Source organism: Oscarella lobularis, chromosome 1 (assembly GCF_947507565.1).
Source record: "Oscarella lobularis chromosome 1, ooOscLobu1.1, whole genome shotgun sequence".
NCBI lineage: Eukaryota > Metazoa > Porifera > Homoscleromorpha > Homosclerophorida > Oscarellidae > Oscarella > Oscarella lobularis.
In genome coordinates, this window is record NC_089175.1 from 3,138,044 (window position 1) to 3,160,467 (window position 22,424).

At 46.1% G+C, this 22,424-nt stretch overlaps 7 protein-coding genes, 1 long non-coding RNA gene and 1 pseudogene across 9 annotated transcripts; 7 read left to right on the forward strand and 2 right to left on the reverse strand.

Moving 5' to 3' along the window:
• The first annotated feature begins 936 nt into the window (after window positions 1-936).
• On the forward strand, window positions 937-3,506 carry LOC136199385 (uncharacterized). The gene is made up of 7 exons (XM_065989559.1): window positions 937-1,073; window positions 1,129-1,600; window positions 1,664-1,822; window positions 1,872-2,212; window positions 2,267-2,527; window positions 2,559-2,681; window positions 2,956-3,506. The coding sequence occupies exons 1-7, from the start codon at window positions 1,065-1,067 to the stop codon at window positions 3,367-3,369; spliced, it is 1,779 nt and encodes a 592-aa protein (XP_065845631.1). The 5' UTR covers window positions 937-1,064; the 3' UTR covers window positions 3,370-3,506.
• A 740-nt stretch (window positions 3,507-4,246) lies between these two features.
• On the forward strand, window positions 4,247-6,436 carry LOC136196271 (neogenin-like). Its single transcript, XM_065985799.1, has 7 exons — window positions 4,247-4,353; window positions 4,421-4,774; window positions 4,972-5,274; window positions 5,333-5,415; window positions 5,488-5,716; window positions 5,770-6,060; window positions 6,189-6,436. The coding sequence occupies exons 1-7, from the start codon at window positions 4,296-4,298 to the stop codon at window positions 6,323-6,325; spliced, it is 1,455 nt and encodes a 484-aa protein (XP_065841871.1). The 5' UTR covers window positions 4,247-4,295; the 3' UTR covers window positions 6,326-6,436.
• Window positions 6,437-6,554: 118 nt separating this feature from the next.
• On the forward strand, window positions 6,555-9,102 carry LOC136199780 (uncharacterized). Its single transcript, XM_065990075.1, has 9 exons — window positions 6,555-6,697; window positions 6,756-7,043; window positions 7,111-7,240; window positions 7,328-7,388; window positions 7,443-7,615; window positions 7,691-8,294; window positions 8,368-8,403; window positions 8,458-8,607; window positions 8,667-9,102. The coding sequence occupies exons 6-9, from the start codon at window positions 8,097-8,099 to the stop codon at window positions 9,099-9,101; spliced, it is 819 nt and encodes a 272-aa protein (XP_065846147.1). The 5' UTR covers window positions 6,555-6,697; window positions 6,756-7,043; window positions 7,111-7,240; window positions 7,328-7,388; window positions 7,443-7,615; window positions 7,691-8,096; the 3' UTR covers window position 9,102.
• A 424-nt stretch (window positions 9,103-9,526) lies between these two features.
• LOC136190426 (uncharacterized) lies at window positions 9,527-11,495 on the reverse strand. The gene is made up of 9 exons (XM_065978577.1): window positions 11,182-11,495; window positions 11,050-11,124; window positions 10,821-10,992; window positions 10,593-10,765; window positions 10,358-10,528; window positions 10,220-10,292; window positions 10,094-10,147; window positions 9,992-10,039; window positions 9,527-9,926 (listed from the first exon to the last, which is right to left on the reverse strand). The coding sequence occupies exons 1-9, from the start codon at window positions 11,391-11,393 to the stop codon at window positions 9,591-9,593; spliced, it is 1,314 nt and encodes a 437-aa protein (XP_065834649.1). The 5' UTR covers window positions 11,394-11,495; the 3' UTR covers window positions 9,527-9,590.
• On the forward strand, window positions 11,362-12,221 carry LOC136190457 (uncharacterized). The gene is made up of 3 exons (XR_010670561.1): window positions 11,362-11,753; window positions 11,809-11,915; window positions 11,968-12,221. It is a non-coding gene; the product is annotated as an uncharacterized lncRNA (long non-coding RNA).
• A 730-nt stretch (window positions 12,222-12,951) lies between these two features.
• Window positions 12,952-16,360, forward strand: LOC136190435 (elongator complex protein 4-like). 2 transcript variants are annotated; one of them, XM_065978588.1, is made up of 11 exons: window positions 12,952-13,079; window positions 13,146-13,181; window positions 13,232-13,358; window positions 13,431-13,558; window positions 13,611-13,714; window positions 13,792-13,879; window positions 13,932-14,010; window positions 14,076-14,251; window positions 14,300-14,509; window positions 15,133-15,223; window positions 15,279-16,360. In XM_065978588.1, the coding sequence occupies exons 4-7, from the start codon at window positions 13,523-13,525 to the stop codon at window positions 13,980-13,982; spliced, it is 279 nt and encodes a 92-aa protein (XP_065834660.1). In that variant the 5' UTR covers window positions 12,952-13,079; window positions 13,146-13,181; window positions 13,232-13,358; window positions 13,431-13,522; the 3' UTR covers window positions 13,983-14,010; window positions 14,076-14,251; window positions 14,300-14,509; window positions 15,133-15,223; window positions 15,279-16,360. The 2 variants fall into 2 exon arrangements, with proteins under 2 accessions (XP_065834660.1, XP_065834668.1); XM_065978596.1 differs by having other exon boundaries at window positions 13,469-13,558.
• Window positions 14,005-14,965, reverse strand: LOC136190450 (uncharacterized). Its single transcript, XM_065978604.1, has 4 exons — window positions 14,655-14,965; window positions 14,521-14,595; window positions 14,292-14,463; window positions 14,005-14,230 (listed from the first exon to the last, which is right to left on the reverse strand). Exons 1-4 carry the CDS (start codon window positions 14,861-14,863, stop codon window positions 14,099-14,101), a joined length of 588 nt encoding a protein of 195 aa, XP_065834676.1. The 5' UTR covers window positions 14,864-14,965; the 3' UTR covers window positions 14,005-14,098.
• A 399-nt stretch (window positions 16,361-16,759) lies between the features above and the next one.
• LOC136190600 (elongator complex protein 4-like) lies at window positions 16,760-18,400 on the forward strand (annotated as a pseudogene).
• Window positions 18,401-18,503: 103 nt separating this feature from the next.
• On the forward strand, window positions 18,504-22,248 carry LOC136190591 (death-associated protein kinase 1-like). The gene is made up of 13 exons (XM_065978809.1): window positions 18,504-18,795; window positions 18,843-18,947; window positions 19,003-19,110; window positions 19,160-19,261; window positions 19,312-19,416; window positions 19,468-19,488; window positions 19,569-19,815; window positions 19,869-20,191; window positions 20,251-20,445; window positions 20,497-21,351; window positions 21,401-21,517; window positions 21,568-21,693; window positions 21,743-22,248. The coding sequence occupies exons 1-10, from the start codon at window positions 18,748-18,750 to the stop codon at window positions 20,719-20,721; spliced, it is 1,479 nt and encodes a 492-aa protein (XP_065834881.1). The 5' UTR covers window positions 18,504-18,747; the 3' UTR covers window positions 20,722-21,351; window positions 21,401-21,517; window positions 21,568-21,693; window positions 21,743-22,248.
• The last annotated feature ends 176 nt before the right edge of the window (window positions 22,249-22,424 follow it).

Here is a 22,424-nt window from a genome sequence, read left to right on the forward strand (position 1 = left end):
GTGTGTGAGCGCGTGTTTATGCATGCGCCGTGTTGCGCGTGTTTGCACACGTACGGTCTTGCTCATAGATGATGCGCTAAAGGGAAAACTTAATCGTTTGTGCCAACTTCCGCCAACTTTGCTGCTGAGGAAAACAGTGAAAAAAAAAGCGATGAGTTTGAGAGGGGCCTCGCCTAGCACCTGCAATTCTGTGTGTACAGTACGTAAATGCAACAGAATTAGAATATTAGATTTAGCAATTCAAACGGAAGTTTATAGAAACGAATTGATGATTGGTACTCTCTTGGCCTCCTGGAGATGTTTGTTTGCAGCTGGCCGTCTACAGTCGAGCCAGTGGCCAGTGTTATTAATCAACTTCCCCAATCGACGAGGCGTTCATCAGGTACACAAGAGTCAAATGACAGCCAGTTGCAGTCGATTCTCGCGCGAATTTGGCATCATTGTTCTCTCTTCAGTATGTGGGGCGTGTGCCTTTCAACATGTAAATTTTGAAGCGGTGGGGTTCACGAGAGAAGCTGTTTAGACATTGGTAGGTCTGTTATAGGGATCTACGGCAGTTTTGAGGTGACTGCCATGACCCGACCAAGTTTACTCGTATACAGAAATCGGAGTGGGTTCTCGGATACTAAAGCACAGCAAGAGCCCACGATATATATGCGCATGCTGATGGCACGATCTTCCATTGTGGGTTGCGCCGTCGTTCAGACGTGGGCTGTCAAGACTTGGCTCGGCCTGTAACGGACGTAACGCTGATATGTCAATGATTTTTTGCGCTGCAAACGTGTGCGTAACTTTGCGGCTTCTGTTCTGGAGACGCCGACAACGACTGGCTAACCTTAATTCTGCCGGATGAGCTTTGAACGACTATTTAGGACAATTTGTGAATAATGTAATTACTGTGACAGTTGCATTTAAATAACAAAACGGGCGGACGGACAGCTTTGGGGGACGGAAGAGGCGGTGTCATCCCTTGCTCTCCTGCAGTTGCTTACGCGGTATACTGTAGGGCGTGAGCACATCGCGTTTACTCTGGTGTCATCTCGTTTGTTACGCTGAATCGTCGCATGGAGAACGTATAACCAACTGCCTTTGGCGGCACTGTGTGAATATACGCCTCTTTATATGTAGATGGGTCAGAATATTGATAAAGAAGCTGACGATGGAGTGAGAGAACCGCGTAAAACGACTGCGCCAAACATGAACCCAGAACCGAAGGAAAGAGATATAGAAGTAGTACAAGCTGTGGCTGTGGAAGAGATTATGCCTAACAATAAGTATGATGTCATTTTGAGATGCAAGCCGTCAGACCTTTGTCGGGACAAGTACTGGGAAGTTGAATTTCCCGACACGACGGTAGGAGACAGCGTTCTCAAGAAAAAGACGCAAAAAAGCGCAGTAGCAATTGGCATACTGGGAAACTTCAACCGCGGAAAAACTTGGATAATGAGCCGTCTGTGCCAGTGTGATCTACCTGATCAGGGGAATACGGTGAAAACAGAGGGTCTTAGCCTTAAATGGATCGAACCCTCCGACGAAAGCCCGGTGGGTTATGTCATCATAGACTCGGCAGGCATCAACAGTCCAATAGACTTGTTAGAAGGTAAAGTGCAACTAAGTTGTTTTTTTTTGTATTTCAGCACAGAAATTTTTTTCTCGGAGTTAGACGCAACAGACGAAGAAACAAAAAAAACGGAAGAATCCGAAGAGGACGAAAGTGAAGAGGACAAAACTGAAGAGAGCGAAACTGGAAAAACTAAAGAAGGCGAAACTGAAAAGGACAAAAGTGAAAAAGACGAAACTGAAAAGGACGAAACTGAAGACGGTATTTCTTTACGCTTTTGCATATGCATTATTTTGAAGTTTTCAAGCAGACTTGGGTAAACTCTTAGAGAAGCTCAAAGAGGAACGGCTTGCTGAAGATTCCAAAAAGAAGCGATTTCTTGGCGAATTTTTTACACGAAAGGCTCAAGAGTCAGCGCAATACGAAGACTTCCTTCAAACGATGACTCTGCAACTGTCTGACTGCATAATTGTCGTTATGAACGAGACGACTTACCTTGACCAAGTATTTCTCCACAACGTCGTGAAAAAATGGCTGACGCTGTGTACAACCGATTCTTGCCCGGAGCGCTTACGGCGAGATAATGATGTTTACGTTGTACACAACATGCTCCGCATAACAGACGCGAAAGAAAGAGATGATCTCTTTAAGGTGCCACTTTTTAATTCTATTAATAATGGTTATCAACTAGCTTGAAGCTTTTAGGGTAGCACCAAGCAACTCTATCCAGGTCAACTTGAACAGAAAGGAAGCGTTCTTCAATTCACTTGTACGCATGAAAGTTTTAGAACGCACCACGTTTGTCTCATGTGCGACGACGACGAGTCGGGCAAGGTGTACAATGACAAAGTATTCGCTTTGCTTAAGCAGTGGATGCAAAGCCGCGTTAATCAGTGTGGAAACAAGGGGCTTGGCCCTCTAGTTGAACGCTTTAGCAGTTGCGCTAATACCGTTCTGACCCGTGCATGGCTACGTACAGAATTTGAAAGAAATTAGACCCCAGATTGTCCGGAAGAAGCTAAGGTTTCAGGCAGTGAAAGAAAACAAAGGCCAACGATTAAAGGCAATTACAACAATGGAAGACCGGATTTACGGCGCGATGAAAGGCTTCGTTCCTCCGGTAAGCGAACTTAGACGATGTGGGCCTTTGAAGTGGTTATATATTGACTGGCACGCGAGACCGCGTCAGGCGCATGACATCGTCGCGAGATGAGCAGTTAATTAGACGTGGGGGACTTCCGAGAGGTTTTGGGACTCACTGTAAGATATAACGTGCTTTTCCGAAAGAGTGTCAGTGCACGAAGAGAGAAGATATGGCGTTCAATCAACCTCCCAGCATTGCCTTGCATGCTATCACGTTGTAATATTTATAATACCAGATATTTTTCTTTTAGGTGACAGTTTCAACGTACACGTCTAAATCCGGGAAACGATGCAAATTGATTTATCTGGAAATGCCGGGCGTAATTGAAAATTCTATCAAACTTGAACAAATTTATCGAAATTCTGATCCCGGCTGCAGCGCCGTCCAAATCAAAGCGACAAAGGAAAAAATAGATCCAATAGCCTTTTTGGCGGAAAGCAATAGTTTGACGGAGGCTGATGCCGGAATTATTCCACATGAGAAACCAGATTTGGAAGAAGAGGCAGATAGTTGTCGATATGGCGAGATTTGCAAAACGTTTCAAATTCCTTTAGATTTTGATGCGAATGGTACAATAATTTGGGGCAGACCCGGAACTGTTTACGTAGTATTTGAAGAAAAGAAACCTCGATCTCCTAGAATCTTGAAAGGGGGGAAGCAGTAGGCCAACCGTGACTCTATACTTTTTCATGTGCTGCAGCTGTCGGTGTCATTTTTAATTTTTATTTCTTGTTCGTTTTTGCTAGTCTGCTGGACCGCTTAGAGCTATAACTATTTGTAAAATTTGCCAGATTTGGAAAAGCGTTAAAAAGGATTTGGACATGCATGGGACTGTTTTACTTGTTGTCTGTAAAAAAGAAAAGGAAGACATAGACGTCCGACTGACCAAAAAAGTTATTGATTTATTTCTGCCGGCCTCAGTGTCGAGATTTTAGACTTCATCTTACTTCTCACCTTACCTAGCATCTTTTAAAAGAGTTGAAGCTGTTGAAGATCGGCTTTATGGCGTAACGCGAGGCTTTGAACCTCCGGTAAAGAAGTAGTTATATTGCTAACTGAGTGTTGTTTTCTATTTCATAGGTGTCAGTTTCAACGTACACTTTTAAATCTGGAGAAAGGGTCAAATTAATTTATCTACAAATGGCTGGAGTAAAACCGAGTTCAGTCAGCATAAAATTCCGTTGCAGTGCCGTGCGAATCAAAGCGGCGAAGGAAAAAGTAGATTTAATTGAATTTTAGCAGGTGAAGAAAGATGAGCGCATTCTGCCAGATTTGGAGAAGCCAGATGTACACGAGAAAGAGTCAGATAGCTGTCGATATGGTGAAATCTGCAAGACGCTTCAAATTCCATTAGATTATGAAACAGGCGGCGAAACGGTTTACTTGGCATTTGCAGAAAAGGAAAAAAGGAAAATCCATGAACGAGTGAGTTCCAGTGAAAAATCAGCTACTCAGTGTTGAACTGTCTCGTCGTGAGTGTTTTTGCCTTTCTGTTGTATTACGCACGAAGTTCAAAAATAGCTTTTCAATGACGTCATGAAAGGAGTGTGTGCACACTGCGAAGGGCGTTGTCTCTCTATTCGACAAAGAATGCTGGCCGTTCCTCTTCTTCTCGCCTTCGTGCTCGTACCCGTAGCCGCCGACAACGGTAAAGTGCCGCCTCGAGGCTCCTGTCCACGCGACTCCACCCCTAAAAGGAAGCGCATTGTTTGTAGACGTCACGTTGAACCTGTTCAATCGATCGAGCACCCCTGGCGACTTTTTCGACTTCGTCCCGATCGGATATAACGGCGTCCTGCCCGGAACGACCGTCGTATTCGTCTGCAACACGTCGAGAACCGGCCCCTTCATGTTCGACTGGTATTTTCGTCCCGTCGGTTCGATGGACGGCATCGCCGGCGAACAGCTCATCCGCTCGTCGCTCAACCCGGGAACGAACTTGACGAACGGCGGTAGCACGCTGACAATCCGCTCGTTCTCGTCCCAGTACACCCAAGAGTACCAGTGCATTGCTTCGAACGTCGGAGGCGTCGAGGGGGATACGAAATGGGTCGCCGTTCGCTCGGCTGGTAAGGTCCTATACGTTTAAGCAGCAATCGAGTCACAGTGTCAATCATTTCCTGTAGTGGTGGTACACACCCTACTAGTGTAACTGTAAAAAAAAGTCAATTGTTATTTGGTAGCGTTCTTGGAGAGGAATCTTTTGATTGTTTTTTCCTCAAGCGTAGACTCTATTGAACCTAATACGTATTCGTCCCTCCTTTAGTTGTACCTGATCCGCCGAAGATTGTGCTCCCTGACACCATTCGAAGGGACTTCAACATCACTCTCGCTTGGACTGGTCCCATGTTTACCGGCTATCAGCCGGTGACGTCATACGACATATTCTATCAGACTAATCATCCGGACTCCCCGTGGAATCAAACGGTGCTAGGGGGCTCAGGATTTAACAAAGTTATCATCACGCCTCTCTTTCCGAACACCGACTACGTATTTCGAGTTCGCGCCGTCAATGTCGTTGGACCGGGCAACTTCAGTCAGCCAGAACAGATCAAGACGCAATTGGCTCGTAAGCAGAAATGGCACCGCGTCTTCAGTGGTCCGTGTACTTACGTTTGCGCGCCTAGCAATCGACAACCCGCCAACGAATTTTGCAATAACGGTACAAAACGCGACTTCGACGTCAGTCAAATTCAATCTGTCTTTCACGGTAAGCAGCAAATGCGCGATGAAGTTTTATTATTGATTATTGTCTATTCTAATACCTATTTCATTTTTCTAGCCTGCCATGTCACCGTGCTTATCTCCTTGCTACGAGGAGATCATCGGCTACAATCTGACTGATGTGGCAAATACGATAACGCCTGTGTCAGTTGCCAGCGGCGCCGACACGGTGACTCTGACCGGTCTGAAGGGACTCACGACGTACGAACTCGTTGTCTACGCTCTCAACGCCGGCCCGTACGTCTCCCCGCCGAGCAACGTGCAAACCATTCGAACGACAGCCAGAGGTATAAATAATCTTATTGATTTTTCTGCCTGCGACCGTTTGTTGTCTTCGAAGCTCCTTCTCAACCGACGAACGTGCGTGCTTTGACCAGCGAGACAACTGCGACTTCGATTGCCTTTGCATGGGATCCTCCACTTGATAACGGCGGTATCAACGTGGCGACGTATAAAATACAATATAAAAAGGACAGCGAAGTGGATTTCATCGATTTCGGCTCTCGGTCGGGTCTCGACGCAACGATTTCGAATCTCAACTCGAGCACGAGGTACTACGTGGAAGTAAAGGCGAATAACACGTACGCAGTCGGCCCTGCGGGATCAACCTTTGTGACTACGAAATCACAACGTAAGAACCGTTTTAGACGAAGGGACAAAAAAGGGATCATTGGTTCCTTTTTTTATTGATAAGAGCACGCGATCATCTGTAGATGCGCGTGTCTTTTCTTAGCTCTTACCGATACGTGTGTTTTATAGAGTCTACAGTAACTGGTCGGCCAAGAACCTCTTCTCCGACGCAGCCTATCACGCCTTCGGATTCAGGTTCAATGGTTCTCTGTTCCACATTAGTTCTGCTTGTTTTAGTTAGTCTGCCATTTTTTGCTGCACATTGATTGATTTTGAAATTTTAGCATCTATTCGTTATGTTTGTGTTGGCTAGATTTTATGTGTATGTGATCTTTGCTAGATGTGACGATTCGTAGCTTTTGTTTGTTTTTGCTTTTCATGTTCGGTGCTTTGATAGCAAATTGACTACGTGCAGCGTCGCGATAAAAACCAGACACAATAACAAAGCGTAGAAAGTATTTGAGCAAAGATACTCAATGCGCGCGCTAGGCACGATTGGGGACTCCCTGGGGAGTTCCCTGGGGCACTTCGTTGGACTTCACCCAGTCGCGCCAGTCGTCGTCGGGGGACGAACAAAATGAACATGATCGTTTCTCTTCTTCTGGCATCAGCAGTTGTCTCGCTCGTCGCAGGCAACGGTACGCCAGCTTCCGTTATCCTAAGACGCTTAGTTCGACATCTGTTCTCCTTCGAAAGCTCCCACCGAGCCTCTAGACTTCACGAAGAACGAAACCACTGCGACTTCGATCACCGTCACGTGGAAAAAACCAATGAATGACGGAGGCGCCTCCAGTCTAGTCTACATCGTTCAGTATCGAGCGGAGAGCGCGAACGGAGGCGATTACCAAATACTGCCCGAACAATCGGAGCTACGTAGAACGGTGAATAATCTCATGCCTGCCACTCGCTACAACGTCGAAGTGAGAGCCAAGAACGCAAATTTGACGGGTCCACCGGCGACAATCACCGTGGAGACGGAAACGCGTAATAAGGCTCCGCGTTTTCAATCTACAGTATATCGATTTTGCATATCTGCGTTTATTTTTTGTAGCCGCGTTGACCAGTGCGCCGATTGTAACTACACGGATTCCTACGACTGCGTCGAGCGGCCGAGTGGTCACCTGTTCTGTTCTTTTCATTCTGATTCTTGCCAACGTGTCTTTGCTGCTTGGCGTTTGACCGTGAGCTTTTTTTCCCCCCTGTGTTTGCGTGCGCTGCGCGTAGGAAGTTCTCCGTATCATTTGCTATTATAGTATCTATTTTTGTAGATTTCCAGTGTTACTTTTAAAAATCAAAAAAATTGACCACGAGGACGATCTGTGCATAGGAGTAAGTTCAAAATTGGCTCGTTAGGAGCAATCTTCGACGTCACTTTGGCGAAAGCTGCCTGATCACAGACCTTTACCGCACTGATGTGCTTTGCTTGAAAAGACTAAAAAATTTCACTGATAGTCTCTTGAAACGAAGGACGTCGAATTGGCTACCGTACATGAGAAAAGCAACGCATGATCAGGCATGCGTCAGGCGAGGGACGACGAAATAATCTAGGAGATTGGGTAAGCATTGAATATGTAGAAAGTATATTATTAATTTAGCACTCTACCACCTTGGGTGTCTTTCCGAACGAAAAGAATCGACAGTCATACGTTTGGCATCTGAATCATCAGAGCTCACCTACCTATCAAGCCAGAGGATCCGAAACATTCAGAACAGCCGTTCTTTGCGGCGTACAAGCCACAAAATTTCTCCATCCTTTTGCTGGAACGAAGTGTATTTGGCTTCCGAGCGTAGTCTCGCGCAACGATAAATTTAATTAATGTTGACGGGGAAATGGAGTTGAGAGTAGAATTTTAGCAGAAGCGTCGACGATTCGACGCTGAGAGGACCCTCCTACTCATTGATACAGAAAAAACACTATTGCCTGTAGCAACCATATACATATATTTATCTATGAACTATAAAGGGCCGAGGCATCGCTTCCATATCCGTGACCTCTTTTTCTGAAGCTTCCTCGCGCGCCAGTTATCTGACTGAAAAATGATATCGTCCCTGTTGCTGCTGATCATTGTTTCAAGTTTCTTGCTCCGGGGGTCAGCGTCAGACGCTGGATGCACGGATGACGATGGTGCTTCCGCTTCACTTGTATCATCGTCGGGACCCACCGTGTGCCTTCCATATGACGACTACGTTCAACTCCGCGAAAAGACGGCAGGCGTTGTCAGTCACGGAGAGAGGGTAAGTTAGGAGTCTTAGGAGACCGGGTGGCGGGTTTTTCCCCCCGTTATATTCCACCGTTGATTGCTTCCAGACCGACGCCTCTCCAACATCTGCGTCACCACCTCAGGTAAGCATCAAGATTGACTCCTAAGCGTTTTTCAAATGACAGACCGTCATATAGAGCGCGTCAAGTTCAGCACTACTGTTGTACCGTTACATGTCTCCTCTGTGGCTCGAAAGACACGCTAATTTTACGGAAACGCCATCTTCAGTGTCCGGACAAACTATCGAATTCAGCACTGGACCAGCCAATTTCAGCGCGCTGTTCGACGTAAGTCAGATTGCGCACTCGGCGTGAGATATAGAAGCCAATCTGATACTGTGTCAAAGGTCGAATTGATTGAAGCTAAAGTTCTAGACGACACAAAAGCCTACGTCGTTCAGACTGGCTTCTTTGCGACGTACCCCGTCAAGAGCAGCCCCATTATTCAAATCTGCGACAACAATTACTGCGCTGGCTTTTGGCCTTGGAGCGCGAACCAGATTAGACCTTTTGGCGGCAGGGATTCAGTTGGCCTTTGTGTATATGACGAAGGTAGTGGGGACTTTCCTCCACCTCAAGCTACTAGTAACTGGAGCATTCGCCTTGAAATTCATCCCAATGCTACAGCTGGAATTGTATACGTTAGCACGTTTTCAATGACATATGAGTACCGTCAAAAATTGAAGCTCAGTGAAGGTCTTCATTTCAAAGTATGCAGAGAGCACACCTTCGAAACGTTTCAGTTCCATCTGTTTGAACTGGCTGTGTATTTGAACGAATGAAGACTTCATGCAATAATGCAGTAAAAAAACGACTCTCTTCATGTTTGAACTGCGTGTTATAGAAATCTGTTGTAGGTTTGCCTTTTGGGTAATTAGGATTTTTTGCATTGAGACGCATGTTCTTCTTCGCGCGCGCATAGAATTCCCGGCTTTAGATAGATCTGCTTCAGATATCGAATGGTGACTGCTATGCTCTGCTTACTGCTAGCTAGGAATTCGTCTGTCGACCGAAGACATTTCGGATGGTCAAGGTGAAGAAAAAGAGGGAGAGCGAGGAAGCATTGCGGAATCGTCTTAGCTTCGCTCTAGGGATCCGTGGCCAGACCCTTGCTTAGTCTGGGGGCCCAAGCGAAGGTCTGGCCCCCAGGTTAGCTTTGCTCGCCGCTCGATCGAAGCACAAAGTGAAACGTCAGAAAAAGGTGTATTTGTGATTTTATTTTTAAACTTTTTTGGTGGGGTTGGGGGAAGTCAGTGCTATAATAGTGAGTCTCAATAGAATTGCTTGGGAAAGAGCATGTCGGTGAGATACTTGTCGTCTTCGTCCGGCAAGCCGACTCCCGTCGCGTCGACGTCGCTTGACGGCAGCTGGCTTATCATTTCCTCGTAGGGCGGATACTGATAGGCGTTGGCGGCTCGGCGAAACAGGTCGATCATTTCGCCCCAGCTGAAATTGTTATTGATTTCTTTGAAAGGCCACGGTTGTTTTCCCACGGCGAAGGGAATGAGGTATTCGAACGCCTGACGAATTCCTCGTCCGTCTTTGCTCGTGTAATTGAAGAGCTCGACGCCGGAAAACGACGCAAGACGAGCCAGATTAAACAGAGCCTATAGAAAAAAGAGGGCGGGGGAAAAAAATTCGAAATCACGACGCGAAGACGGTAAGAACTTACTCTGATATTCATACAGGAATAGGTCGCTGCATTAGTCCTATTATCTTCCTGAAATCGAGCTTTTTTAATTAATTATTTTTGATTATTTGATTATTTACATACATATGGCATTTGGCCGTTGGGTTCGATCTGCGTCATAATCCTATTACTGATAACCTAAAGACGTATGTATAAAGTGACGTTAGATGAGCGGACTCCAACTATATGCATAGATAAAAACATTTTCACCCTTTCTGCGATTTCTTTCGCCGTCACCGTGTCGTCACTAAACAGCGCAAACGACGAACGAACGACATCAGACCTATATAAACGTAAAGCCTCACTAGATGACTAAAAAAGAATATTTTTATTTATAAAATATTCTACCATGTTCCGTGGTTGTTCCGTTTCATATTAGCGTCCTTACCGAACGGCGTCTCGATAAGCCAGCGAAGCATCTCGCGAAACCACGTCGTCTTCAATCGACACTGATCGTCCGTTGTCCACGCGTCGGAATCGCCAATAAGGCCGACCGACTCGACAACGATATAAAGGTCGCTATAGAGAAACGTTATTGTAATCGTCGATCTCCCTCCCTTTTTCCCTATATCAGATTCCTCACTGAATGTCGATGACGCCCGACGAACTTCCATTGTTGATACCGGGTCGAATCGAAGAGAAATTCAAATTCGGATTCATTGCCGTCGACGCGTCGAGAAACCACGTGCGCAGGAGAAGAGCCGCGCGTTCGGCGTACGATTCATTGCCGGAAAAGAAATAGGCAGCACTAAGAATCTAAGAGATGTTCAGGTGAGTCCTAATAATCGTACAGGTAGTTTTAATTACTCGCCTGTACAGTGCTAATCATATCGTCCATGGGAACCTTGTCGAAATTATCCCCGCACGGATTTCGATGTCCGTCCCTGCCGACCCACGGCAGACACGTCGTCAAATCGCAGCTCGGTTTCAGCGTCTGATTGCAGTTCGGCGCCGGCGTGAACGTCGCGTTGTTGCACGGCCAGCTGTATATATGGAGAAAAGCAGTGTGAACACGCATTGAGGAAAAAGGTAATATATACTAGTAAGTCGCTAAGCTCTCGTAGTCGTGCTTGTCTCCGCTGGGCGGCGTCGTGGGCTTCGTCATCACGCTGTATCTGTCGCGCGATACGTCTACTATGAAACGATATACATGTATACGTGGAGATGCCTACGGTCCATTCTTCATGTTTTTGTTGGCGCGTTCGATGAGATGACCGTAGCTTTTGAGCTCGTCGCCGCGCGATTGACCGTTCGCTATGCGTCGCTTGAGGTCGAGCAGTGCGACGCCGTCGAATACGAACGTGTTCGGCTGCGACGGCATCGCCTCGACGACGACGACGACGAGCAATAGAAGCCCGCCAAAGTAGCGAGGAAAGCGATGCATGTAGGGAGAATAGGCGAGTGCACGTGATTCACGAGTACGAGGTAGGAGTAGAAAACAAAGCAAGAAAACGTGTATATTATGGTTGGAACGTAAGTGTTCTGCTCACATATACGCGATTGACTGTGTCCTTGTTTTGGCTAGGGTAGTTTCTCGTTTGTCATTTTGAAATAGGCCTTTTTCTGCTTTTCAAAAATGCTCAGTGCATCTTCGTAGAGCTGTATGTCCCAGTAGTTGAGATCTTCTAGAATTTTTCTCTCTTTGTCTCCAAGTGGCATTTCTTCGTGCTTGTTGGCATTTGCTTTAAAGGGTTGCTGTGAATACTTGATGCCTAACATGAAACAGAGCATTTGCTGCGAAAGGGTAAATTCTTCCATTATACCAATAAATGCGAATTTATTGGCAATATTTCGTTTAGCTGCAAGATAGTGCTCCTCTCTAATCTCGGGAAGAGAACGATTCATCGATGCAATTGACTCAGGCATGTCGTCGAATTGACTGTCCAACTCGGGAAACTCTCCGAAGGTAAGCAGTCTGACAAAGTGGTTGTTAAACTGAGGTGCTCGTCGTATGTGAGGATGATGCACCAATTCAGTCAAAGTATTCGACTCCCCGGCAACCACTACGGAATAAACATGACCTTTTGCCCCCTTTTGATCCTTTGGGCGACCTGAGATAGTGATAGAAAGAGAGGAGTTTCGACATGGGCTCGCGAAACCAAACGAAATAGAGAAACTCCCGCGATCCTTTCACACTGAAAAAATTGTGCAAGCCGAAATTTCGTTTCGAAGTTAGAACTTGTCGTACAGTCGCCTCCCTCTTGACACGACGATAAGCGGCCGTTCGATTCGCTCTCTCTTCCATTGTAAATAGAATCGCATTTTGAAGCGTCACTTTGTCGGGTTCAGTGTACGATAGCAGATTGTATGCGGCGGCTGCAGCAAACCCCGCGCAGTTTCGAACGCCGCTATACCTTCCCCTCACCGTTCTTTTCAGAAGCGATTCCACCGACGTTCCGCCCGTCTTCGGCAGGTGTACGAATCCGATGTGCGCTTGTCGATACTTGTTGTCAAAAGACGGTCCGTCACTAGTAAGCGACGGCGCCGCCTCGCGATGATCCGCCGCAATGTAGTAGTTGGGCAGAGGTTCGAGTCCGTAATCGGGCGTCGCTAGAACGACGCAAGTGCGAAGCATGTTGAACAGAGCACCGCAAGATGTGAAGTCGGCCGGATCCGTGTTTTCTTTTCTCTCTTTGCCTCCGAATGGGGCCGGGAGACGGCTCCAGCGTTCCTCGCATTCCCTTTTTGCCACGTATCTCATCAGGGCCCGTAGGGTATTCTGTTGTACGTCTCTTATTCTGTTTTTGGGACAGGGTAATCTTTTTTCAGTGAGGAACCAACCGACGAGTACGAACCCAGTCGCAGCTAGAAGGATAGCAAGAAATTTCTCTGTCATAAATAAGAGATTTTCGGAGTCGAGCGACGCTCAAGGCCTAACACTGAATATGCTAGTGGAGGAGCAGGCGCAGCAAAAGGAATGCACCCATTACTCTGTACGTGCACGTGACCCACGCATGGAAAAGACGAAAAACCGGTTTTTCGGCGTCGCGCGACGGCTCTGCCGCGCGGAACGTGCAAAACAGTCAACTCCTCGTCTCGACGGGAGTGCCCTCTGCCGATCAGGCCATCGGTTAGCGAGATCGATTCAGAAAAACCTTTGATGTCCTCGAAAGCGCGCTTCTTCTTTATCTTCTAGGCGGAGGATTAGCAGTAGGAACGGTGCTTCTAATTGGTAGGCGAGATCGCAGCGTGCAGGGCAAGGAAATGGCCTTTTTTACGCAGAAGAGGACGCGCACTCGTCCTTCTCCGAAATTCTATCCGATATTTCTTCGCCGAGGGCGTCGTCTCCGGTCACGGCGCATACGTAGCAAGCGGCGCCGTCAAATCGACTGGAGTAGAACTGATCGAGGTAAAAATATTACTATAAAATTTTAATATTTTTTATTGTCTTTATTTGAGACACGTGCTTTGTATTCTTTAGATTGTCTTTATTTGAGACACGTGCTTTGAATTCTTTAGACGCTTCCTGCTTTGTGCAGCGACACGGAGAAGTCTCAGGAGTCGAAGGACGATATGAAGATAGCGTGGCGATATCGAGATTTACCCGAGGTGCAAAGAACCTCTTGATTAGCATTTGATTATTGGTATCTCTCATATTAAGATGAAACAATCCGCATCAGCGCAATTCGGCCATTCCTTCGATCTGAGTCGCTGCATGGACTCGAAGGAGGTCAAGATAACTTCCGTGGACATATTCGATTGCAAGTAAGTAGTCTACCAAGAGGGGGCGAGATCTCTAATGGAGCAAATACAGTTTAATGAATATCTCTATCTTGTTCTAGTCCCGATCATCGATGTGATCATCTCATTGATAGCCTTAGTGCTTGTATAGATAAAGGGAAATACGGCACCGCTATTTCCTCTGTAGAAGTAAGCTTTTTTGTGCATACGCGTGAATTGATCTCATGGTCTCGTGAGGTAGAAACGTGATGTACTGAGAATAGGAATTCATTCGCTTGGATCTCCACTATAGAGCGACACGACGAACAAAATATCTACCGGTATATTGAGATTTCTTTATCGGTCTGGTCAGATCATAGATATAATATATTATATCTATGGTCAGATCGTCTGATGCCGTAGCTCTCGTTACCATACCGACGAGAAATTCAAATTCGGATTCATTGCCGTCGACGCGTCGAGAAACCACGTGCGCAGGAGAAGAGCCGCGCGTTCGGCGTACGATTCATTGCCGGAAAAGAAATAGGCAGCACTAAGAATCTAAGCAAAAGAGATGTTCAGGTGAGTCCTAATAATCGTACATGTAGTTTTAATTACTCGCCTGTACAGTGCTAATCATATCGTCCATGGGAACCTTGTCGAAATTATCCCCGCACGGATTTCGATGTCCGTCCCTGCCGACCCACGGCAGACACGTCGTCAGATCGCAGCTCGGTTTCAGCATCTGATTGCAGTTCGGCGCCGGCGTGAACGTCGCGTTGTTGCACGGCCAGCTGTATATATGGAGAAAAGCAGTGTGAACACGCATTGAGGAAAAAGGTAATATATACTAGTAAGTCGCTAAGCTCTCGTAGTCGTGCTTGTCTCCGCTGGGCGGCGTCGTGGGCTTCGTCATCACGCTGTATCTGTCGCGCGATACGTCTACTATATGAAACGATATACATGTATACGTGGAGATGCCTACGGTCCATTCTTCATGTTTTTGTTGGCGCGTTCGATGAGATGACCGTAGCTTTTGAGCTCGTCGCCGCGCGTTTGACCGTTCGCTATGCGTCGCTTGAGGTCGAGCAGTGCGACGCCGTCGAATACGAACGTGTTCGGCTGCGACGGCATCGCTTCGACGACGACGACGAGCAATAGAAGCCCGCCAAAGTAGCGAGGAAAGCGATGCATGTAGGGAGAATAGGCGAGTGCACGTGATTCACGAGTACGAGGTAGGAGTAGAAAACAAAGCAAGAAAACGTGTATATTATGGTTGGAACGTAAGTGTTCTGCTCACATATACGCGATTGACTGTGTCCTTGTTTTGGCTAGGGTAGTTTCTTGTTTGTCATTTTGAAATAGGCCTTTTTCTGCTTTTCAAAAATGCTCAGTGCATCTTTATAAAGCCGTATGTCCCAGTAGTTGAGATCTTCTAAAATTTTTCTCTCTTTGTCTCCAAGTGGCACTTCTTTGTGCTTGTTGACGTTCACCTTTACGGATTTCTGTGGACACTTGATGCCTAACATGAAACAGAGCATTTGCTGCGAAAGGGTAAATTCTTCCGTTATTCCAATAAATGCAACTTTATTGACAATATTTCGTCTAGCTGCAAGATAGTGCTCCTCCTTAATCTCGGGAAGAGAATGACTCGTCGATGCAATGGATTCAGGCATGTCGTCGAATTGACTGTCCAACTCGGGAAACTCTCCGAAGGTAAGCAGTCTAACAAAGTGGTTGTTTAACTGGGGTACTCGTCGTATATGAGGATGATGCACAAATTGAGTCAAAGTATTCGACTCCCTGGCAACCACTACGGAATAAACATGACCTTTTGCCCCTTTTGATCCTTTGGGCGACCTGAGATAGTGATAGAAAGAGAGGAGTTTAGATATGGGCTCGCGAAACCAAACGAAATAGAGAAACTCCCTCGATCCTTTCACACTGAAAAAATTGTGCAGGCCGAAATTTCGTTTCGAAGTTAGAACTTGCCGTACAGTCGCCTCCGTCTTGACACGACGATAAGCGGCCGTTCGATTCGCTCTCTCTTCCATTGTAAATAGAATCGCATTTTGAAGCGTCACTTTGTCGGGTTCAGTGTACGATAGCAGATTGTATGCGGCGGCTGCAGCAAACCCCGCGCAGTTTCGAACGCCGCTATACCTTCCCCTCACCGTTCTTTTCAGAAGCGATTCCACCGACGTTCCGCCCGTCTTCGGCAGGTGTACGAATCCGATGTGCGCTTGTCGATACTTGTTGTCAAAAGACGGTCCGTCACTAGTAAGCGACGGCGCCGCCTCGCGATGATCCGCCGCAATGTAGTAGTTGGGCAGAGGTTCGAGTCCGTAATCGGGCGTCGCTAGAACGACGCAAGTGCGAAGCATGTTGAACAGAGCACCGCAAGATGTGAAGTCGGCCGGATCCGTGTTTTCTTTTCTCTCTTTGCCTCCGAATGGGGCCGGGAGACGGCTCCAGCGTTCCTCGCATTCCCTTTTTGTCACGTATCTCATCAGGGCCCGTAGAGTTTTCTGTTGGGCGTCTCTCATTCTGTTTTTAGGACAGGGTAATCTTTTTTCAGCGATGAACAAACCGACGAGTACGATCCAAGTCGCAGCTAGAAAAATAGCAAGAATTTTCTGTGTCATTGAACTTGATTGAAGAAGAGATTTTCAGCGTCGAGCGACGTTTACTAACGGCCCAAGGACTACAGTTGCAATTCGTTTAGTGGAGGAGTGGGCGACGCGCTGCGGCATGCGTAAATTACGCATGCCGCCCGCAAAGTATCCATTGCACAAATCACATGTACATACTAGAGAATGATGGCCTGGTGTTGGCCATCATGCATAGCCTCCCACCGCTTACAGGACGCCTTAGATAATGTGACGTCATAAAATTTCGCGTTACAATATTATATATTTACGCTGTTGTATATACATGTATATCAGTCCTGCAGCTCAGTCCTACATACGATACTGGCTTTGAAGTTTATTGTATGTGTAGGTATGTGGGTACGGGAGTGTACACGCGTACATACCCACGCATAGAGAAAGAGAGAGAGAGCCTCCCTCGCCGTTATATGGGCTCGCAAACTGCGTTTGCGGTGGTCGGCTCATAACCTGCACGTGCACGTGATCCCACGCATGGAGAAGACGAAACCGGCCTTTCGGCGTCGCGCGACGGCTCTGCCGCGCGGAACGCGTCTCTCCGTGCAAAACGGTCAACTCCTCGTCTCGACGGGAGTCCCCTCTGCCGATCAGGCCATCGGTTAGCGAGATCGATTCAGAAATACGTTTGATGCCCTCGAAAACGCGCTTCATCTCCATCTTCTAGGCGGAGGATTAGCAGTAGGAACGGTGCTTCTAATTGGTAGGTGAAATCGCAGCGTGCAAAGCAAGGAAATAGCTCGTTTTCCGCAGAAGAGGACGCGCACTCGTCCTACCCCGAAATTCTACTCCGATATTTCTTCGCCGAGGGCGTCGTCTTCGGTCACGGCGCGTACGTAGCAAGCGGCGCCGTCAAATCGACTGGAGTAGAACTGATCGAGGTGAAAATATTATTATATAATTTTAATATTTTTTATTGTCTTTATTTGAGACACGTGCTTTGAATTCTTTAGACGCTTCCTGCCTTGTGCAGCGACACGGAGAAGTCTCAGGAGTCGAAGGACGATATGAAGATAGCGTGGCGATATCGAGATTTACCCGAGGTGCAAAGAACCTCTTGATTAGCATTTGATTATTGGTATCTCTTATATTATGATGAAGCAATCCGCATCAGCTCAATTCGGTCATTCCTTTGATCTGAGTCGCTGCATGGACGCGAGGGAGGTCGAGAAAACTTCCGTGGACATATTCGATTGCAAGTAAGTGGTCTACCAAGAGAGAGAGAGAGAGGGAGCAAATAGAGTTTATTGTTCTAGTTCCGATCATCGATGTGATCATCTCATCGATAGCCTTAGTGCTTGTATGGATAAAGGGAAATACAGAACTATTCCCTCTGTAGAAGTAAGGCCGTTTTTTGTGCATACATATGCGTGAAATAATCTCATGGTCCTGTGACGTAGAAACGATGTACTGAGAATAGGAATTCATTCGCTTGGATCTCCACTATGGAGCGACACGACAAACAAAACGTCTGTATTGAGATTTATTTATCGACTTCGCGGTCTGGTCAGATCGTCCTATGCTGTGGCTCTCGTTACCATACCAACGCATCTATTTCGCGTAATCAACAAATAAAACAATGACTCTACGAGTTTAATTTATTCTACGTTTATAGGACGAAGCGTTCGTTCGACGAGTCGAGCATCTCAGCGACGTCGCAGTTCATCTGGAGTCATTTGAAGGCTCGGAAAAAGAAAAGAATCCCGTTTATAAAGACTATCACGGTGTGGAGAGAGAGAGAGAGAGAGAGAGAGAGAGAGAGAGTATCAGTACACCCAAACCTAAATGTATATATATATATATATATGGTATATGAATTTTATGAGCAGTTATTTCTCGTAGGTCTTTTTCACATTCGTCGTCTTTCTCGTCTGAATTCTCTCGCATGTCACTTGCCGGAGACAACCAGTTTGGCGTTCAAGTTGCATCGCAAGAAATTCGCCGTCGAGAAGCTCTACCTGCCGCCGGACGCGTCCGAGACGGCCAGTCGATCGAAGGGCAGTGGTGGTAGCGCGAGCTGTGGTAGTGGAACGCACGCGGGAAAAGCTGCGTTGGAGTTCTAGAGGGGGAGAATCCGCTGAGGCAGAGCGAGACGTCAATACCTATTAATCTTTCTGACGGCTATTTCTTTCCTATTCCAATCTATGCCTTTTTACGAGGCTCCCACGAAACACCCAAATCGCTATGATGCCATTCCAAATTGCTATTGCGAAATATATTAACATATAGAGATTAGATTTGTGTGTGTATGGGGAAGGGAAGTATCGAGTCGGGGATTCGGAGCAGCCGTTCTTTGCGGCCTATGAAATTTCTCCATCATTTTGCTCGAACTAAGCCGAGTCGAGCGTACAATATTTGTAATAGTATGGGTGGACTCCTCTGCATCATGCCTGCAAGAGTGGAAACATTTTTGGAATGAAATGGCTTGTGGAACACAACGCTGATATCAATAGCGTCGACAGGGTTAGAAGATTTCACTTGTGATACTTTTATTCTTATTTCATCTTCAGAGGGGTGAAACGCCTTTTATGTGGGCGTGTCGAAGTCACATCAATCGTTTAGCGAAAGTTCGCTACTTGTGTGAAAAAGGAGCTGACTGTCAAGCAAAAGATCACGTGAGATGTTGTTTATTTGCTACAAATTCAACAAATCGCCGTCTTTTTTATTCAGGAAGGGAAGACGGCTTTGTTTCATGCCAAGTGTGAAGATGACGAAGTGAAAGATGTTCTTCGATATCTTGTCATTGAGAAAGGCATTGATATCAATTCTGTTGATAAGGTCGCATTCTTACGATATTTTACATTTTTGTTTGTTAATCCTATTTTAGGAGGGAACGACACCCTTATTGGACGCATGTTATTATAATTCTTCTTTCCTTGCCATTCAGCAACTAATTGAATTAGGAGCTGACCTTTCTGTCAGAAATAAGGTTAGTCAGAATTCTCATTTCTCAATCGTTCTCTATTCAAATCTTTGTAGAGAAAACAAAATGCATTGCATAAGGTTGCAAAAAGCTATCAAAGCGTAGACGCATCAGTTATTGATCTATTGATTAAGAAGGGTGACGTCACGTGTCAAGATCAGGTGACGTGATTTTCTTGTAAATTAGAGAGAATCTATAAACGTGAATTTCAGTACGGATTGACACCTTATGAGGTGGCACGTGATGGTTACATTCGAGCTCTCCTTCGACGTCATCATTTTGATTCAGTTCCCTTATGTATTTATTTTAATAGGACGCCGCCCGATTTTCCGTTCTTCAACGAGAAACGGTTCGTCCGGATTCTATTAAATTCTGCGTAGTTGGCAGCAAAATGGCGGGAAAAACGACGTACGTGAATTCTCTTCTTCAACTCAATCAACCTCTACCCAAGAACGAAGATCGTACGCCGGGCGTGGAAATTCACAATTGCCAAATTCCTGGAGTTGGCAAAGGATCGGCGTGGGACTTTGGGGCCCAACCCACATTCCACAGTGCACACGGTCTCTTCTTTCAAAAGTCCAATACATTGTTCATTCTTGTCCTTCCTGTTCAGAAAGGAGAAAAGATGACGTCAGAAATGATTCTTCGTCTTCTAGAAAGGGACGATTTTGGTGTGCATTCTCTAAAGCTGCATTGAGAACGCTTCCGCCTCACTTGAAATCACGCATTCGCCTTCTTGATCTAATTGGTTTCAATGAGGAGGCGGGAGTTGAAGTGAGGTTCGAGCTGAAACGAATCGCCGAAATTCTTCAAAACGAATTTGGAGACACTTTTGAAATTTCAGGCGTGCTTGAAATGGATTGCAGCAAGCGCCAATCAGATCGGATGAACGACTGTCGAAAGAAACTGAAATATATCCGCGAAAAAATGCTAGAGGTAATAGCCGAGTCGTCTTTAGTACTTTATCTTTAAAATTTATCTTTGCACACCGACAGACAGCGGATGATGTCCCTAAACTGTGCCATGCCATTGAGCAGTATCTTTCTCTTCCCAATGAGAAGAGAAAGAATCCACTGGCGTATTTTCTGACAGCTGATGAATTTGAAAAGTGGGTTGCTGAAAAAGTTGGCATCAAATTGGCTGAGGACGAGAAAAAAGTGGCCGTGGAGTATCTAGACTCGTCTGGAATAGTGAGTAAATCTTATATATTTATTTGTGAATCATATATTATGTTTACGTAGATAATTAATCTTGGTCGTCGAATTTGCCTACAGCCTATCTGGCTTTGTCACAGTGTGATCGGTCCTCTTCTCGCTCCGCCCTATTTCGTTGTCGCTATGCCTGCCACAAAATTCGGCAGAGCGTCAAAAAAAAGATATCCAATCGGCTCTGACGAATTTCGGAAATTATCTCAAGCAAAAGGGCAACCCGTCTCCATTTGTGGTGACAGCCGACGAAGCAATTGAAATTCTTCGCTACTTGGAACTGTGCATTCCAATGGAAAAGGAGCCAGGAGTGTATCAGATTCCAGCACTTCTTGACGATTCAATTCCTCGCGACGCCTGGGTTGAAGATTCGACGCTGGACGTGTATCGTGGCCAACAATACGAGTGCGCGCGTTGCGTCGACATCATCTCGCCGTCGTCATTCGTCGTCTTTCAATGTCGTTCTTTTTGGAAAACGTAAGCCACCGGGCGTGGAAGGACGGCGTAAAATTGGTGAAAATTGTCGGCGACAAAGTAATTGAATGCCTCATCGAATCCGGAATAAAGAAGGAGCACTGCTGCATTGACATCATTCTTCGCTGGTCGAGCAAAGCCGACTGCGAAAGAGTGGCTAAAGAATTCCTCGACGAGCTCAAAGCGATTATCGCGAAGGCGTGCGATGAGAGAAGCCCGGGTGTCATACTCAATTGGTTCTATTTGGACTGTACTCATCTCAAACAACTTGACGAAGATCCGGCTATTTATTCATCGAGCGAAGTCGATCAAAAGGTCAATGCCGCGGCTTTCAATAATTTCTTGTTTTCAAATCGCCCGGAAAAATGGAATCGTTCGTCTATTAGAGACCTGGTGATTATGGAAGAGAAGCCAAAGGTAATCATTTCAATCAGAAGAATGTCTTTTTGACTTTCTCTCGTACTAGAGCACAGCCGTTTCTGTGGATTCTCCTCCGACTCGCTTTTCAACAGGTGCCCGCTCCGAGTATTTTCCCGACGACGATGAGTTGTCAGACCATGTGATCATGGAAGAGAAGCACGAGGTAATTATTTAGACAAGCAATGCGGGATATTCAATATCTCTTATATTTAGCATGACCCTGTTTCTCAGCAAACTTTCTTCGCTTCGGGTACACGCTCCGATTCTCCCGCTAAAGATTCTTTTTCCGACGACGATGAGTTGGTATCAGACCAGGCGATCATGCAAGAGAAGCAAGAGGTAATGATTTAGACAGCAATGTGGGATATTCAATATCTCTTATATTTAGCATGACGCGGTTTCTCAGCAAACTTTCTTCGCTTCAGGTGCACACTCCGATTCTCCCGCTAAAGATTCTGATTCTTTTCCCGGCGACGACGAGTTGCTTACGGACCAGGTGATAACAGCGTGCTCTCGCGTCCGAGGATCACTCTGGGAAGAAATTGGCGCTTGCGTCATTGATTTGGACGCAATCAAACAGATCCGCGGTAGCCACCCCTTACGTATGAAGATGGTGCTCGATTCGTGGAAAACAGCAAAATCACCAACTGTAGGTGAGCTTCTACATTGGCTTGAGGAGGTTGGCGTTAACCGAACGGTTATCAAAACAAAATACAAAGACCTATATGGACGTAAGTAACCAGTTTTTTTTATTTTTATTTCTGTTCTTTATCGTTTTGGCAAGCTGTGCTATTTGTATAAGGTATCGTTTTCTGATATTTTGCTAACTGTGACCATTTTTACTTTATATTTTTTCGTTATTTTTCGTTAAGATTATATCCATATGTCAATTCCCGTACGTGTAGGCGTCCAACGCACGGAAAGACGTCGAAATGAAGAAGGAGTCGGCTGAAAAGGACCATGGACAGCAAAGGAAAGACAAAGACTCCGCAGCCGTCGAGAATGAACAGGAAACGGGGAGCGGGATCTCCCTTTGGGAAACCAACTGAGGAAATGTCGAAGAATCGAGA

Bases quoted from the DNA above. Each gene is read 5' to 3' on its own strand.
- LOC136196271 (XM_065985799.1), top strand. From the start codon at position 4,296: ATGCTGGCCGTTCCTCTTCTTCTCGCCTTCGTGCTCGTACCCGTAGCC. The intron at 4,775-4,971 runs GTAAGGTCCTAT...TCCCTCCTTTAG, and splicing joins GGTCGCCGTTCGCTCGGCTG to TTGTACCTGATCCGCCGAAG. The intron at 5,717-5,769 runs GTATAAATAATC...TTGTCTTCGAAG, and splicing joins CATTCGAACGACAGCCAGAG to CTCCTTCTCAACCGACGAAC.
- LOC136190426 (XM_065978577.1), bottom strand. From the start codon at position 11,393: ATGCATCGCTTTCCTCGCTACTTTGGCGGGCTTCTATTGCTCGTCGTC. The intron at 10,766-10,820 runs GCGAGTAATTAA...AACATCTCTTAG, and splicing joins ATATGATTAGCACTGTACAG to ATTCTTAGTGCTGCCTATTT. The intron at 10,040-10,093 runs GTATGTAAATAA...GCTCGATTTCAG, and splicing joins CCAACGGCCAAATGCCATAT to GAAGATAATAGGACTAATGC.
- LOC136190435 (XM_065978588.1), top strand. From the start codon at position 13,523: ATGAAGATAGCGTGGCGATATCGAGATTTACCCGAG. The intron at 13,559-13,610 runs GTGCAAAGAACC...TCTCATATTAAG, and splicing joins GATATCGAGATTTACCCGAG to ATGAAACAATCCGCATCAGC. The intron at 13,715-13,791 runs GTAAGTAGTCTA...ATCTTGTTCTAG, and splicing joins GTGGACATATTCGATTGCAA to TCCCGATCATCGATGTGATC.
- LOC136190450 (XM_065978604.1), bottom strand. From the start codon at position 14,863: ATGCATCGCTTTCCTCGCTACTTTGGCGGGCTTCTATTGCTCGTCGTC. The intron at 14,596-14,654 runs GTAGGCATCTCC...ATCGCGCGACAG, and splicing joins AAAAACATGAAGAATGGACC to ATACAGCGTGATGACGAAGC. The intron at 14,231-14,291 runs GCGAGTAATTAA...TCTTTTGCTTAG, and splicing joins ATATGATTAGCACTGTACAG to ATTCTTAGTGCTGCCTATTT.
- LOC136190591 (XM_065978809.1), top strand. From the start codon at position 18,748: ATGAAATGGCTTGTGGAACACAACGCTGATATCAATAGCGTCGACAGG. The intron at 18,796-18,842 runs GTTAGAAGATTT...TTTCATCTTCAG, and splicing joins ATATCAATAGCGTCGACAGG to AGGGGTGAAACGCCTTTTAT. The intron at 19,489-19,568 runs GTGGCACGTGAT...TTATTTTAATAG, and splicing joins ACGGATTGACACCTTATGAG to GACGCCGCCCGATTTTCCGT.
- LOC136199780 (XM_065990075.1), top strand. From the start codon at position 8,097: ATGATATCGTCCCTGTTGCTGCTGATCATTGTTTCAAGTTTCTTGCTC. The intron at 8,295-8,367 runs GTAAGTTAGGAG...GATTGCTTCCAG, and splicing joins TTGTCAGTCACGGAGAGAGG to ACCGACGCCTCTCCAACATC. The intron at 8,608-8,666 runs GTAAGTCAGATT...ACTGTGTCAAAG, and splicing joins ATTTCAGCGCGCTGTTCGAC to GTCGAATTGATTGAAGCTAA.
- LOC136199385 (XM_065989559.1), top strand. The intron at 1,601-1,663 runs GTAAAGTGCAAC...TCTCGGAGTTAG, and splicing joins TCCAATAGACTTGTTAGAAG to ACGCAACAGACGAAGAAACA. The intron at 1,823-1,871 runs GTATTTCTTTAC...GTTTTCAAGCAG, and splicing joins AAAGGACGAAACTGAAGACG to ACTTGGGTAAACTCTTAGAG.